Here is a 17,452-nt window from a genome sequence, read left to right on the forward strand (position 1 = left end):
CAGTGGCGAAATACCCATACCGGATTTTTTTGGAAAGATGAATCCGCCACATAAGTATAGACATCTTTTATAAGTAGTAAATTAAATTTACAAGAAAGAAAACCCAGAAAAGATCCAGTGGTTCTCAAAATTTAAGCAAAATATAATTTTTTAATTTTCAAAGTAAAATAACTCTGTTATTTTGGACTTATTTGAAAAACAGTAAAGAGAAAATATATTTCTTTTGTCGAGATCTACCAGCCCTGAAAATATTTGCACTTATTTAAGATTCACCTTGTATATGAGAATTACATTAATAATAACTAAAAATGAAATTATGTAATTTTTTATAGTTAAAACGTACAAGTTGTCTAATATAAATATAATATATTAGTCGATTTATTCAAACTCTGTCCTTTACCTAAAGGTACACACTTGCAAAATACCCGTTGATATTTCCTGATAAAACGGTATATTGATGTCATTATTATTGATTCCAGCTAAGTTTTGATATAATATATGAGTAAATATGGATGTCTGGTTAAATATTTATTATCAGTACCTACAGAAAGTAAAATGACAATTTAAATTGAGAATAAAAATAGAAAAATTATTTTTGTCCCACATGTCACCTTTTGTTTATGCATGAAAATAATGAATGCATAGGTATTTCCTAGTTGTATTGATTGACTAAATCAAAAACATTTCATTTTCAGAAACTCGAATAATGAATGCAAAGAAAATAAAATTCTTGATAAACATTGGAATTTTAGAGTTGTCTTTATTAATTCTAGCATAACATTTTATATGCTCCATTATTTTTAACACTTTTTTGTCATTTAAATTTTTGGTCAAAATTGACAGAAAAGTTGGATAGAAAAGATATTTTATTTTTTTTTATTTCCTAAAATTTAGACCTAATTCAAATGATAGATAATAATAACTTCCACTTGCACATTGGCAATTTTTTTCTCTACAAAATGGCAAAGTTAATTTTCCATTTGGATCACCAATTTCCTTGTAAAATATAAACTATTAAGTAACAATTTAACCTTTTTCAGCCACTTTTTTGACAGTCTACAAAACAGGTCTAAAGCAAAAAAGTGCGTAATTAGTGTACCTAGAGTACAATTTGATTTTTTGGGGAAAATCAGCACTAGCGGGAGAATTTGAAAACAACGTCATCTAATGACTACTACTAAAGTCATTACAGTTATACAATATGTATACAATAGTTAGTAAATGTATAATCCTTATAATCACACCGCTATATCATCATCATCATTCTCAGTATATTCAACCATTTCCAATTATGGTATAGCCACCCTCACATATTTACTCTCAATGTAGTTTGGTTTGGCCCATTGTCGGCTATGCATGCCCGAGTTATCCCTGCTAATTTCCTAATATCATGGTCCCATCTCAGGTTTGGTCTTCTTCTAGGTCTCTTAATTCCTCATGCTGTAATTTTTGTGGTCCATCTGCTGCCTGCTACCCATTGCCATTTGTTGTCCTGCCCATTGCCACTTGAGGGATTTAATTCTGTGGATGAAATCTATTACCTGTTTTTTTTTGTCGTATCCACTCTATTCTTTTACGGTCTTTCTTGATTATTCTCAGCATATTTCTTTCTATTGAGCGCTGTGCGATATACCGCCATATATATCACCGGCTAAGTCCTGCTTGGAAAATAGGATAGATATGTATGGTTTGTAACTCCTCGAAGGGAGCAAAAAAGCACAATTTTCTATACTAAGCTGATAAAAATCGGTTCATCCAAAACATCCAACACTTTTTTGACATTATACAAAACAGGTCTGAAGCAAAAATGTGCGTAATTAGTGTACCTAGAGTACAATTTGATTTTTTGGGGAAATCAGAACTAGCGGGAGAATTTGAAAACAACGTCATCTAATGACTACTACTAAAGTCATTACAGTTATGCAATATGTATACAATAGTTAATAAATGTATAATCCTTATAATCACACCGCCATATCATCATCATCATTCTCAGCTTATTCAACCATTTCCAATTATGGTATACCCACCCTCACATATTTACTCTCATTATAGTTGGGCCCATTGTCGGCTATGCAGGCCCGAGTTATCCCTGCTAATTTCCTAATATCATGGTCCCATCTCACGTTTGGTCTTCTTCTAGGTCTCTTAATTCCTCATGCTGTAATTTTTGTGATCCATCTGCTGCCTGCTACCCATTGCCATCTGTTGTCCTGCCCATAGCCACTTGAGGGATTTGATTCTGTGGATGAAATCTATTACCTGTTTTTTTTTGTCGTATCCACTCTATTCTTTTAGGGTCTTTCTTGGTTATTATCAGCATATTTCTTTCTACTGAGCGTTGTGCGATATACCGCCATATATATATCACCGGCTAAGTCCTGCTAGGAAAACAGAATAGATATGTATGGTTTGTAACTCCTCGAAGGGAGCAAAAAAGCACAATTTTGTATACTAAGCTTATATATCGGTTCATCCAAAACATCCAACACTTTTTTGACAGTATACAAAACAGGTCTAAAGCAAAAAAGTGCGTAATTAGTGTACCTAGAGTACAATTTGATTTTTTGGGGAAAATCAGCACTTGCGGGAGAATTTAAAAACAACGTCATCTAATGACTACTGCTAAAGTCATTACAGTTATACAACATGTATACAATAGTTAGTAAATGTATAATAATCCTTATAATCACACCGCCATATCATCATCATCATTCTCAGCTTATTCAACCATTTCCAATTATGGTATAGCCACCCTCACATATTTACTCTCATTGTAGTTGGGCCCATTGTCGGCTATGCAGGCCCGAGTTATTCTTGCTAATTTCCTAATATCATGGTCCCATCTCAGGCTAGGTCTCTTAATTCCTCATGCTGTAATTTTTTTAGTCCATCTGCTGCCTGCTACCCATTGCCATCTGTTGTCCTGCCCATTACCACTTGAGGGATTTGATTCTGTGGATGACATCTATTACCTGTTTTTTTTTGTCGTATCCACTCTATTCTTTTACGGTCTTTCTTGGTTATTCTCAGCAGATTTCTTTCTATTGAGCGTTGTGCGATATACCGCCATATATATCACCGGCTAAGTCCTGCTAGGAAAACAGGATAGATATGTATGGTTTGTAACTCCTCGAAGGGAACAAAAAAGCACAATTTTCTATACTAAGCTGATAAAAATCGGTTCATCCAAAACATTTTCGACACTATACAAAACAGGTCTAAAGCAAAAAAGTGCGTAATTAGTGTACCTATAGTCCATCTGCTGCCTGCTACCCATTGCCATCTGTTGTCCTGCCCATTGCCACTTGAGGGATTTGATTCTGTGGATGACATCTATTACCTGTTTTTTTTTTGTCGTATCCACTCTATTCTTTTAGTGTGTTTCTTGGTTATTATCAGCATAATTTCTTTCTATTGAGCGTTGTGCGATATACCGCCATATATATCACCGGCTAAGTCCTGCTAGGAAAACAGAATAGATATGTATGAGCAAAAAAGCACAATTTTCGATACTAAGCTGATAAAAATCGGTTCATCCAAAACTGAGTTTTCTAAATATTTAACCTTCCCCCTCCACTTTATTTTTGACAATAGTCAAAATAGGTCTGAACCAAAAATGGTGTATATATTACGGTTAAAGTCCGATGTCCGGTTAATGTCGACATTAACATGTTAATGTTTGGGTTAGGTTATGTTTTTGGTTGTTTTATTGTGTGTTATTCTCGAGATTAACCGGGTAATGTGGACATTAACCGGACATCGGACCTTAACCGTAACATATACATACTCTTATATTCTTGGCAAACCTGAGTTAGAAAGATTTAGAAGAAAATTTATCTTGGTACAATGTTACGCCCTTGCTGATTAATATTTTTTCCTTAAGACCACACACATATCATTCACGGTTTTCGAGTTACACACGACTTGTTTGTTATTGAACCACACTGTACATGAATATTGCACGCAGCCAAAAATATCTAGACAGTATAAAATTTTATCACTATTTCAAAATACCTCTGTTTTCATAAGAGAGTAAGACTTACTTTCTTTAAACCTTGTACATTAAGTAAATTACATAGGTCACCTTTGAAAAAAAATCATTGATATTCTCGTGGCAATCCAATCATACATAATAGGAACGAAACCAGTAACTTAAAAAAATGACCCAACTTAATTTGGTAAGGAAATGAGATGGCGCAATTCCGATTTATTTAATGGTAGTTAACGTTATGTCATGCACATTTTTATATACCAAATTATACATTGTTAAAATATATAACGTCTATAAAAGACAGTCATATATATCATATCAGCACATATAGGATATAAATAAAAAAAAGTAATAAATATGATGTGTTTTAGTTAATATTTAGACAACATTATACTAAATAATAACCACAAACCAAAAATACATTGAAACTGTTTCCTGCTTATGTAGATGTCCCATTTCCCATTAAAGTGATTTAAAAACTCATGACCGACTTGTCAACGGTTTATAATAGACGTATCTACTATAAACTAACGTGTTCTTGAATAGTTGTAGCCTTGATTATGTATAATATATAAACAAGTGTTGTAGTTAGAAAAATTTTTAATATCTTTTTTTTCTCTCTTAATCACTGCGACCTTCCAGATACATTGTGTGGGACAGACTTTCTTGACTTGTAAAGTGTTATAACTCGTCATTATGGTTCGACCGAGATCTCGGTCTCGGTTACAGTCATTCTCGGCTAAAAATCAGGCCGAGATCTCGGTCTCGTTCTCGGTATAAAAAGGCCGAGATTATCGGCCACGGCCGAAACTACTCACGATCGTCAAATTAGCTTATTTTTTAGCGGTATCGCTCCACCTATCGATGCGTGGATGAATGAAATACTCGTCCGACTCGAATCACGAAGGGGATTTGGCGGATGGCTGAAGAATCGCCTTCGTATTTCTGTGCGTAAACAATAAACCAAGTGTTAGATATTAGCCTTGTTTATATAAAAATTCATATACAAGGATATTAATATTAGTGTCTTATTAATGTAAGTTTTATAAATTTAACAGAATTGTGCTTTTATATGAATTACTCGTATATCCTACTAATCAGTAGATTTTTTGTGTGTAATTATTCACCTCCATACAGAGGTCTGAAACAGCAGCTTATAGATTTCTAGTCTGCACGACCAACAAGCGTCTTTAGCAAACAACTATTTAGAAAGAATATGATGAAACGCTACATAATTTGAAAGGATGTAATGCTGAAAAATTACTTTTTTAGCCTATAATATAATAATATTTTCATTAGTACCTATTTGTCATTTTATAGTATTAAATCCCAATAAAACCGTCTCTACATGAAAATAACGTTATTATTACATTATTATCGATTTTTTTTTATATAATAAACTATTGAATAAATATTACATCGTGTCTCGGTCTTGGCCGAGACTAAAAATCCGGGTTCAGTCGAACCTTACTCATCATACAGTCCCAAGGTTTGACAAAAGCCAGTATCTGATAGAGAAATTTCGCACAGAGGTTAGACCAAAGTTTATAGCACAAATGATTGTTGTCTCGGCGCACTTTGTGATGAGGTGGTCTGATGTTTCCCCACAAAACCAGCATTCGCAGTTGTTTCTTAGCTTCAATCTACTGAGTTAGTTGAGAAGACAGACTGTCCAGTTACAAATACCGTGACAACCCGAAGATTTTTCTTATCTATACTAATATATAAAATCCTTAAGTGACTGACATACTGATTAATCACGATCCTGCTCAAACCACTCAACGTAAGAAGCTCAATTTTGGCATACAGGTTGATTCTAGGGTGTAGAGGTTCGATTAGAAGGGATTCTTCGAAATTCTAGTTCCAAGAGGGTGAAACCACCCCTCAAATATTACAATATTTTTTATCTAAAAAACGGTCAAGTTTTCGAAAAAATGCTTAAACACGTATATTGTATTTTGTTTTTTTACATATTTTAAGATTTTTTAAAAATGTATACAGGGTGTTTTGAAAAATCTGGTCATTGATTAATCACGATCCTGCTTAAAGCGCTTGACGTAAAAAGCTGATTTTTGGAAAACAGATTAACTTTAGGGTGTAAAGGTTCGATAAGAAGGAATTTTTTGAAACTCGAATTCTAAGGGCGTGAAACTATCCCTCAAATATTAAAATATTTTTTATTTAAAAACCGGTGAGTTTTTCGGAAAAACTCTTAAACACGTATATTTTATTTTGTTGTTTTACATATTTTAAGATTTTTTATAAATTTATACAGGGTGTTTTATAAAATATGACCATTGAGTAATCACGATTCTGCTTAAACTGCTTGACGTTTAAAGCTGATTTTTGGCAAACGGATTGACTGTGAGGTGTAGAGGTTCGATAAGGAGGGGTTTCTCGAATCTCAAATTCCAAGAGGGTGAAAACGCTCCTCAAATATTACAATATTTGTTATTTAAAAAACGGTTAGTCTTTCGGGAAAACGCTTAGACAAGCATAATTTATTTGGTTTTTTACATATTTTGATTTTTTTTTAAAAATCATACAGGGTGTTCCAAAAAGTTGGGTAATTTCTTAACCACGATTCTACTTAAACTGCTTGACCTAAAAAGCTTATTTTTGGCAAACGGATTTTTCGAAAGTCAAATTCCAACGAGATGAAACTACCCCACAAATATTACCAAGTTATATAATAATATCGCCTTATTGTTTTTTCTCATGCTGACATAAATGTGAGAAAATTTTATCCAGTTTGTGTGTTAATGGAAATTCTTGCTTTGCTTTATCATCACCATTACAAATGATTAATTCGACGCGAAGGAAGTCGCTGGTACACGCTAGTACTTAAGTAAAGGAAAATCTTTGATTTTTCTCAGTCGTCAGTTCTGAGAAATTGCTTTGAAAAATTTCTGAGAAATTTCTTTGGACGTCTTAGACTCTTGGAGGATTCTCATTCCAGGTTACCGATGGAGTCTACCAGATTCTTGAGTTCCGCTTTACGTTGGTTTCCACTTGGAAAGCACAACGATTCTGGTCCAGTTAGTGGAGTGTTTGGTTTGCTTCGTTTCTAGCTAGATCGTTTGCTTTTTCATTGCCTTCTCTATCTTGGTGAGCTGGCACTCAGAGTAGGAAGATGACTTTATTTTCTCTGCCTAATTTGTTCATCTTCTCTAGACATTCTTTGACCAATGAGTAGATGATGGGTTGATCCACTCACAAGTTGGTTTCCGTTGTTCCAATGGTGTTTACAAAAAGTATCTTTTTTATATTGTAAACTTGTTTTCCGGTGACAATAAACCCAGACTTTTTTAAAGATGAGTATGTATATGTATATTATTATGGTACTGTACAGGGTATCCCAGAAATAAGTGCAAGTATTTTAACTGGTAGACCAAACTGGTTCAACCCTAGAAACACGCCTATGAGATTTTTTTCGCAAAAAAAAATTTGAAAATTCGAAATTTTTTGAAAAAATTATTGGAACTTTTTTTAGCTTTTAGTTAAAAATATAATTTCTCGATAATATGGCAACATAGGTATTAGATTAAATTTACAAGAAAAAAATCCAGAAAAGATCCAGTGGTTTGCAAAATTTTAGCAAAAATATTTTTTGCTAAAATTAATTTAATTTTGAAAAATATATACTCAGTGTTCCCTATTTAACCCTGTGTGCTTTTTCCGTGCCATAAGAAAAAAAACAACATAACCCAGCTCCATATTAAAGCTTGATTCTCACTATACCTTCCGTTTCCATTCTATATCCATTCCATATCCGTTCCGTATTTTTTATTGTATTGACGCTATACGTAAGCTTCCGTTCCGTATCAGTTCCATATTTTTTAATGTACAATTTATATCATTACGAAAGGTTTATTTTAAAAATTTGTATCTTTTGAAAAAGGTAATAGATTTAATTAAGAGGTGAAAGAATAAATAAATATCATCAAAATGATAACAGACCTGGTACAAATGTAAGAACTTGACAACACTGTTTCCCATACGCTTCAGTCCGTCCACCAAAAAAAATGTATGGAAGGAAAGGATATGGAACGGAAGGGAAACGGAACGGATAGTGTGCATTGTCCTATTCATTTACATGATATAATATTTTATGTAAACGGGAGGGAAACGGAAGGGAGCTGATATGGAAGGTATGCGAGAATCAACCTTTAGTCTATTTCACCCGGATATCAAATGAACTGAGATTGCGCCAAACTCCGATTGATTGTTGTTTCAGTTCCGTTTGGATTACTTTTTATTTGTGCGCGTAAAAGAGTGATTTTGTTTAGTTTATTGTTTCCAACAATTTTTTGATATTTTTCCAACTCCATGATAATGTGTTATAAATAATAAAAATATAAATAAAATTGAAGGTTAGGTGAAATGTCAGTCAACCACTTCCCTTTAAAAACACCGACCAATGAAAACTTCTTCAAGTAAGGCATATTATACGCAATTAAATGAATATCCTGGTGAGATAGACTTATATAGAATTCCATATTTCTCTTTCACTATTTGTGCATCACTTTTTAGATATTAGTCTGAGTGTATTTATTTATACGTATATGGTTATAACTCATCATGCAGTCTCAATGGTTTGACAAACGCCAGTATCTGAGACGGCTCTATAGAGGCCAGCTATATCCATGTTCGACATCAGCCGCACGTCGTCCCGGCGCACTCAGTGGTAAGGTCTATGGATAAGGTGTTCTACCATCAGCTCGGTGATCTAATACCAGCTAATGGTTGAGAATCTGTATGTCCATTTACAAGAGTTGATTTCAGAAGAATCTTTAGTACGACAAGTCTAATACAACCAGACAAAATAACATTTTAGGACATCTCTAATATACTGAAATAGTAACTTTAAAAACATTAATTCAGTGTATAAAAATACAAAAATACAAATAAAAATTCATATATGGATAGAGAAAATATGCTCTATAATATACGATATGATCAAAAAAAAAACGGCGTCAGCTATGACTATGAAATGAAGGTCGCGTTCATTTTATATGTAAAATTATATGGGGAATGTCATCTACCGCGTCATTTCCAAATCAAATGGACGCCGTTTTTTTTCGATCATACGGTATAATAAATGAGAGAAACAGATTTGGATGATAATTACAATATTTGTTAAAAAATTTATTAGGTTAAGGGGGAAATAAATACTATTAATACAAGAGTCGTTAATGTTTTGCTTGCTCAATAGGAAACCCAATAAAAATGCATTTATGCACCTTAAATTTCGGCAGGTTACTGGTTATCTCTTACTTATACTAGACTATTAATGCGTTCTATCGCTAAATTTGATAGCCTAAAAAGATTTCCTTTTTAAGTACATTTAAATATTATCAAAATTTATTATAGAGCCTATTTGCAAAAATTTCGCATTAGAAGTAAAAGCGAGTATGACTGTTCTGATACAAATTAGCGCTTTGAATATGTATAAACTTAGTAATATTTTTGCATAAAATATCGGGCAAACAAGTAAATTTAAATTATATTTCCGATTTGTGACAATAGGTTACTTATACATTAACGTATAAAACGTGATTGACAGTTTTTTCAAAGTGCAATGTTAAAATTTTACCTACATCGTGGCGTTATGTTTTCGAAGTTCTTTTTGATTCTTGGTAAGAGTTATAGAAACACCATATATATTATATAAAATTAATAATTGTTCAACGAATTGATTTTAGGGTTTTCGTCAATAGTTACATTTAGCGCTGAACTTGACCATTCTTCGTTATTATTCGACACCGACTCTGTACTGTTTTTAGACGAAAACAATGAACCAGTTAAAGCATATTTTTCACCACCAAACAATAGTGGTGCGCCAGATATTGAATCCAGGTTATTTCTAACTGAACGCAAGTTAGAAGAAAAAATGAGATTTAAATATTATTCCAGGTAAAAGTTCTCTTAAATATTTAGAATTATACATTTTCTAATACTTCATTCCTGCAAAATAGAACACTAATTCATCACAATACACCACTATAATTTTAACACTGGACGCGCGTTTTGCTAACCATATTACCATCAGGTCAGCAGATGATTAAAACTTTCTTTTCTCGGTTTTAGTCATCTGCTGAAAAGTGTTTTGGTGTATTGTGGTAAATTAGTGTTTTATTTTACTGTTGCAACACTAAAAGTTTCAAACCCCTATTATATTACTTCATTTCTTATATGATATTTTATAGAGATGCACCAGACGGTATTACAATTCAGGATAAGAGAGATTTAGAATTTCTCATCAATATTTCTAAACCAATAAAATGTATTACTCACGGATGGTTATCTGGAGGAGATAAAGATACAAGTTTAAGAATCAAGGACGGATTTCTGCATAGGTGTGTAGGCAAAAAATTCGCTAAATCTACAGATACACCGTGCTAATATTAAGTGAAAGTGAATTGGACTATTTACTTTATATGTATGCTTAATAAAATTCTTCTTGGATTATTAACAACGTTATATCGTTGACTGAAAGAACTGGGAAGATGCAACCTCAAGTGCTGTACGATGAAGCCTCTACTCATTCTGCGGCCGACGCATAAAACAGTCACATTTTCTCTAATTCGGCTAGCGAAGACATATCGATGAAGGTGTGGAACTGAAAGCTACAGTGTTGCCATACTAAAATGTGTAGGTAATATATCTGTAATAGGTTTGACGAAAATATCCTTGGATAAAAAATCCGCTTTTATGTGGATATAGAATAAAACAACAAACATAAACATTCTTTTATAGGTACTGAGTATTTCGTATGATCGAAAAAAATCGTTTAGTTGGCTTGGAAACGACCGCATTTATCATAATATTTTACATACGAGATAACAGCGATCTTCATTTCCAAGCCAACTCTGTCGCCGTTCTTTGTTTAATCATATAATATTATATTAAATTGTTTAATGATAGAAACCCCGTATCAGCGTACTCGATCCAAAATCCGTAAATCTACAAACTAATCCGTAGTTCTGGCAACCACCCACTCTGTAGACTGAACGCAGAACTACGGTACAGTATTATTTATCCGCTGCGCTATAAACCCATCAATCAGGGCGTAGCGGCGCAGAGCTAAACTAAATCTCGGATCGACATGTAACGGTAAATCCAGCTACATCCGGACATGTTTTGTGTCACAAAATCGCCTATACGGTTGCGCATCTCCTTATTTCGTCAATCAACGGTTATATTTTATTACATTGCATTAACTTCATTAGAATACATGTTTTTTTACGGCAACTGAAATAAAGCCACAATTTGCTGAAATCTCCAAATATAATAGTAATATTAAGAATCAAGCATCCCTTTGCAACATATTGTTTATTATGATTTCTAATTTTTTCACCGCTACTATTACATGCAGTGGCGGATACAGGGGGAGGGCCAATGGGGCCCGGGCCCCCCCTAAAGTCTGTGAATTGTGTAAAATATTAGGCTTTTGGGTTAAAAATGGTGCCCTTAAAAGCATATTCTACATTGCTTTTCATTTTGGCCCCCCCCCCTAAAATAAATTCCTGTATCCGCCCCTGATTACATGTTTATTGTGGTCCTCATATGAATTCTAGGTTACATTCTCTAATCGTACCCCTTTCAAAAATATAACTAAACCTTCCAATTCACTCTTTCCCAGAGGCTTATCATTGACTAGTACAAAATACCACTGTTTCGTAACTGACATAAACTGTGTTCTGTCGTTTCTTCTTCTGACCGACAACATCTGCATATGGCTCCTTCCGTCAGTCAGCTTTAAACATCTATTGAGCTTGCAATAGCCTTTTAGTAAGTCCACTACAGTTTCAATAGCTTCCCTTTCTTTGTTTATCAGACCTGTGTTGAGCAAGACTTGTCTTTGGTTTGGCCAGTCTCGCATATCACTACGTAGACCTTAATACAGTCGTCTTGATATTCCAGATACTGCGTTACCGATGTTTTTAAAAAGTTTTAGTGAAGAAGCTATATTAACATTATGAAAATCAGGATTTACAATAAAACTAGACACATATCATTAAGAAAAGATTTTTAATAGGTACTTATCTTTTTTCTTAGATATGATGCAAATGTTCTTGTAATGGATTGGAGCGATATATCCAGCAATGTTCTCTATCCTCTTCCAATGAGAGCCACAACAGATGTCGGAAAACATTATGGCACTTATTTAAATTATATTATAGGAGAGTTAGGGGCAGATCCAAAAAATATTCATTTAGTAGGTCATAGTCTAGGAGCTCACGTTTCAGGTTTTGCAGGTAGAGAAGTTAAATATGGAAAAATTGGAAGAATTACAGGTAAATTTTCAACTAATCCCAATATTTGCTAAAAATGCGTTAACAATGTTGTTTGTATTAATGGAGGGTCAAAAAATAATGGCCCCTAAGTGTCAAAATTAATTTAAAATTCCATACGATGCAAAAAAAGGCGTCAGAGCTGATAGATTGGCAACGAAGATCGCTGTCATTTTATATGTAAAATTTTATGGGAATTGTCATCGTTTCCATGCCATCTTGATCCCATTTATTTTGGTCATGGGATTCGGTTTTTATCTTGAACTTAAAAGAAGGTGAAATAATTTTGTATTGTTTAAGTAACGTAGATGTCAAGAAAATACCGGATAACTTAGGGATCTGGCATCGATAACGATGGGATCTGGGATCAATCTAAAATTCGATTCTAGACTATATCTAATTCACTAGGTTACACAGGAGATTACGCGCATTGAGTAGTTTTTTTTTCTATACAAAGAACAGAAGCATTAGAAATAAGTTCTACACCTCTGTAAATATGTATTTTGTTTAGCTTTAGATCCAGCCTTGCCTGGCTTCAATCTAGGTCTGGTTGAATATGGAAAATTAAATAAGAGTGACGCTCTCTTTGTGGACGTAATACACACCTGTGCAGGTGTTTTAGGCTACTGGGATCCTTTAGGTCACGTTGACATTTATCCCAATGGTGGTGTGCCTCCACAACCTGGTTGCAACGTTATTCAAGTTAGTATATTCCTTTATATCCTTATTATTATAGTCAATTGGAAGTACTGAGACTTTTAATTCCCTTGTCTGGACGATGCCGACAAAGACAATGCCGAAATTAATCGAGTCCCAATATATTCCAACTGACTTCAGATAAACTATACTCAATGTAGGTACTTGTATCTACGATATGTTTTGCGATTCACATCTTTAAACATCATTTAACATCCATCAATACTTCAAACTTGAAATCATTCACTTAGGGTGTACAAAACAAAAGAGTTATAAAATATTCAAATGACGCAAACAAAGAAAATAGTATAATTCAGAAGTTTCTATATTAATCTTATACTTATATCTAAAATTGGTAAAACCTGACTAGGAGCTTCTTGTTAATTTAATCTACTACCTAATTTTTAAAACGGTCTGACTTCAGATCCTTTTGCGAAAACATCACTTCAACTAATTATGCAGCTAGACTACACAAAGCTATGGCCAAGAGTGGGCCCATCCCCAACATGGCACTTAAGAAACCTGACGGAAGCTACACGGAAGGAGATGAAGAGAGAGCCAACCTCCTACTTCATACACACTTTCCAGGTAGCATATCTATTGATACGCAAGTAGCTCCGACCGAACCCCAAAATCCTCACAGGGAAGACTGAGAGATGGCGAAGCTAGTAGTAACAGAACAAAAACTGAAATGAGCTATTGACACCTTTCAACCTTATAAAACAGCAGGAATAGATGGGATTTTTCCTGCCCTTCTAAAGAAGGGTCAGGAAATAGCTACACTCCATCTATTAAACATTACAAGAAGCTGCTTAGCGATGGGATATATACCAACCATCTAGAGAAGAGCTAAAGTAATCTTTATACCCAAAATAGGCAAAACTGACTAGGCTAACCCCAAATCATTTAGGCCTATTAGTCTCACATCGTTCATATTAAAAACGATGGAGAAAGTAGTGGACAACCATATTAGAGTAAATCATCTAAAGGTTAAACCACTACACGATAGTCAGCATGCATATAGAGCGGGCAGATCCACAGAAACTGCTCTGTACCAGTTAACTGAGCTAATACAGGCAAGCCTGGATAGCAAAGAAACAGCACTTTGTGCCTTCTTGGACACTGCAGGGGCGCTTGACAATATACCTCACAAGGTGGTCAAGCGATCTCTTGAAACAAGAGGGGTGAACAATACGATAATTCGCTGGTTTTGGGAAATGCTCTCAACATGAACAACAGAAGCTGAGATAGGTACCAAAACTGTAGTTGTTAAAACAACGCAAGGAACTCCACAAGGTGGAGTGACCTCCCCCCTACTGTGGAGCTTAGTAGTGGATGAACTACTGGAAGAATTAACTCTAGCGGGAATACACTGCATAGGGTATGCAGATGACATATTCATGATTGCACGGGGGAAACATGAAGGCACCCTGTGTGATATTATCCAAAGAGGACTCCGCATCACTGAGAGATGGTGCAGGACTGTCGGGCTGAGTATCAACTCAGATAAAACTGCGGTAGTGCCATTCGCCAGAAAGCGAAGTTTGAAAAACTTGAAAAGAATCCATCTAGATGGAAAGGAAATACTGCCATCACAGGAAGTGAAATATCTAGGAACAACCCTGGATAGTAAACTTCGCTGGAACAGGCATATTAAGAACATTACCAGCAAAGCCACAAAGGCTCTCATGATATGCAGAAGACTGGCGGGAAATAGGTGGGCGCCCCTAAAATTTTGCGCTGGATGTATACCATGATAGTAAGACCCATGATTACATATGGAGCAGTTGCTTGGTATACAAAACTAGAGCAACGTACAGCAAGGCAAAACCTGTGCAAAGTACAGAGACTGGCATGTATCTGTATCACAGGTGCCATGAGAACATGTCCAACAGCAGCAATGGAGGTCATTTTAGACCTAACACCACTGCATATTGTCGTCGGTAGTTATGCCAATGCGACAATGATTAGAATGGTCATTGACGGAAACAGTACTGGGGGAATTTTTAGGTCAGGGGCTTGGAACACCCTCAAAAAGAAAATTCCACTTCTCCAACTCCCAGTGGATGACATACCAAGAATTTACAACTTTGAGAAACACCTCACTCTAGTATTGAGTAATAAAAAGGATTGGGAAGGAAGAAACGCTTACTCAGCATATAAAAGACCATACCATAACGTGGTATACTGATGCTTCCAAAACCAAAGCAGGGACAGGGATAGGAGTATTTGGGCCGAAAATCAAATACTTCGAACCAATGGGCACCTACCCCAGTATCCTTCAGGCAGAAATTTACGCTATCGAAAGATGTGTACAATTTATCTTAGATAGGAACTATCGAAAACAGGAAATTGCCATCCTACCCGATAGTCACGCAGCACTAAATGCGATCAACTCAGTAACCATCAATTCGAGGTTGGTCAAAGAATGCCTAGAGAAGCTCAACAAGTTGGGCAAAGAAAATAAAGTCCTCCTACTCTGGGTGCCTGCTCACCCTAGAAGGCAATGAAAAAGCAAATGATCTAGCTAGGAAAGGAGCGAACACTCCACTAACTGGACCAGAACCGTTCTGTTTTCCAAGCGGAAACCAACTGAAAGCGGAACTGAAGAATCTGGAAGACTCCAACCGTAACTTGGAATGGGTGTCCTCCAACGGTCTAAGACACTCGAAAAAGTTCCTCAGAACCTACGACCGAGAAAAATCAAAGGTTTTCCTTGATTTAAGTAAAAACAATCCTCGGATTCTCACGGGATTTCTAACAGGACACTGTCTCCTCAACGAACACCTCAGTAGGCTGAAGCTGAGAAACAACGGCGAATGCAGATTCTGTGGGGCATATGGGGAAACACCTGAACACCTCATCACTGAGTGCGCCGAGACGACGACCATTCGTGCCATGAACTTTGATACGGCTGATGTCAAGGACGGAGAGCTAGCCTCTGTGGAGCCGTCTCAGATACTGGCTTTTGTTAAAGACTTGAGACTGTATGATGAGTTATAACTCGTTATAATTCAAGGAAGGGGAACACACAATAGATCTTTAAGGTCGCGGTGACTAACTCCCCTCCTAAACATTCTACATTCTACATTCTACTACCTAATTTTGCCATATTATTAACAAAAAAAGATAAAAATTCCAAATTTTTAAGAAAAACTCCTCACAGGCTTTTTACTGGGACCAAAATATAATACCTCTAAACATATTTGCACTTATTTTAGACTCACCCGCTATAGTCACTTACCCTCTCGATGTTTGACCCAGATCTACCCATTAACTTACTATCCTAGTATGTCGATGGATCTACCACACGCTACACCACTAATTATTTTACAGTCACTTTGAATTATTCGCATTATTATCTCTGCTAATTTAATTTCTGACACATTATCCTTCTAAATTTACTACCTCTAGACAAAACAATTGTAACGGTTTCTTATTGCATGAATACACGGATAGGTATTTTGCAATGTCCAAATATTGGCTCTCTTGTTAATTTTACAGCACAGTCGCAACAAGTTTTTTAAAGGTATGCGTATACTGAATACACATACCAAATTTGAACAATTTTAAACAAGTCGATTTTAACTAATTTAAGAAAAACTGCATCTATTTTTAAATTTGGACAGTTCAAACTTTGCATGCGATTTTCTATGTTTCCAACGACGATGCACCACCCGGTATGTATACCAGAAAGATATGTATATATAGAAAAGTTAAAAAAAACTAGGAACTAGCGAACTAGTGGGGTTGTAGCTATTACTAGTTCCTATGTTTTTGTTTCTCACTAGTCAGTCGATACTATTGTCTCCTTATTATAGAAAAGTAATTGTATTTTTATAGAATTAAGTAAATTTGGTGATTCTGATAGTAATATTATGAAAATGTATCTCTTTTAGTTTTACAAAGCTTGTAGCCATGGCATGTCGTGGAAAATTTTTGCGAGTTCGCTAATGAGAACGAAGCCGTACATCGCCTCAGAATGTTCAACGGTACACGATGTCGCCAAGAAAAACTGTAAAGAACGGAGAATTGCATACGGAGATTCGACGCCGAAGAATGTCAGCGGTATATTTTACGGAGAAGTTCACAAACATGAACTGATATTTCACGATATTTATGATAAAGATTAAAAGTAATTAATGGAGAAGATGTTTTCTTTATTGTGGTGTTTTATGAAACGGCAAAAAAATCAGTATTTGTCATACCTAACCTAAGCGCTACCCCTTTATGTTGCTCACGACCATTTTATTTCAGTAATTTGCATATTTGCATAAGTCACAGCATTAATATAATTACACGCACAGGTAAAATTAAGGAGTTTATAAGAAAAATTGATTTATTTGTCTTGACAAAAAGCAGCTGAATTCATTCCAGTGAAGTCAGAAAATTAGCTAAAAATTTCGAACAAGTTTTTGCCGGCAGACATGTTACTTTGCTCAATACTTTAATGAATAGCGCTGTG

The 17,452-nt window shown here is 35.1% G+C and overlaps 1 protein-coding gene across 2 annotated transcripts; it reads left to right on the plus strand.

Moving 5' to 3' along the window:
• Nucleotides 1-9,485: 9,485 nt before the first annotated feature.
• Nucleotides 9,486-17,152, plus strand: LOC115881909 (lipase member H-like). 2 transcript variants are annotated; one of them, XM_030899633.1, is made up of 7 exons: nt 9,486-9,633; nt 9,700-9,910; nt 10,204-10,353; nt 12,056-12,156; nt 12,217-12,294; nt 12,803-12,993; nt 16,887-17,152. In XM_030899633.1, the coding sequence occupies exons 1-7, from the start codon at nt 9,576-9,578 to the stop codon at nt 17,118-17,120; spliced, it is 1,023 nt and encodes a 340-aa protein (XP_030755493.1). In that variant the 5' UTR covers nt 9,486-9,575; the 3' UTR covers nt 17,121-17,152. The 2 variants fall into 2 exon arrangements, with proteins under 2 accessions (XP_030755493.1, XP_030755492.1); XM_030899632.1 differs by having other exon boundaries at nt 9,491-9,633; nt 12,056-12,294.
• The last annotated feature ends 300 nt before the right edge of the window (nt 17,153-17,452 follow it).

This window comes from Sitophilus oryzae, unplaced genomic scaffold, assembly GCF_002938485.1.
Source record: "Sitophilus oryzae breed Bouriz unplaced genomic scaffold, Soryzae_2.0 scaffold_1744_pilon_pilon, whole genome shotgun sequence".
NCBI classification, from domain to species: domain Eukaryota; kingdom Metazoa; phylum Arthropoda; class Insecta; order Coleoptera; family Curculionidae; genus Sitophilus; species Sitophilus oryzae.

Coding starts and splice junctions, on each gene's coding strand:
- LOC115881909 (XM_030899632.1), top strand. CDS start 9,576: ATGTTAAAATTTTACCTACATCGTGGCGTTATGTTTTCGAAGTTCTTT. Junction 9,911..10,203: donor AGATTTAAATATTATTCCAG/GTAAAAGTTCTC, acceptor GATATTTTATAG/AGATGCACCAGACGGTATTA. Junction 12,994..16,886: donor CTGGTTGCAACGTTATTCAA/GTTAGTATATTC, acceptor TATCTCTTTTAG/TTTTACAAAGCTTGTAGCCA.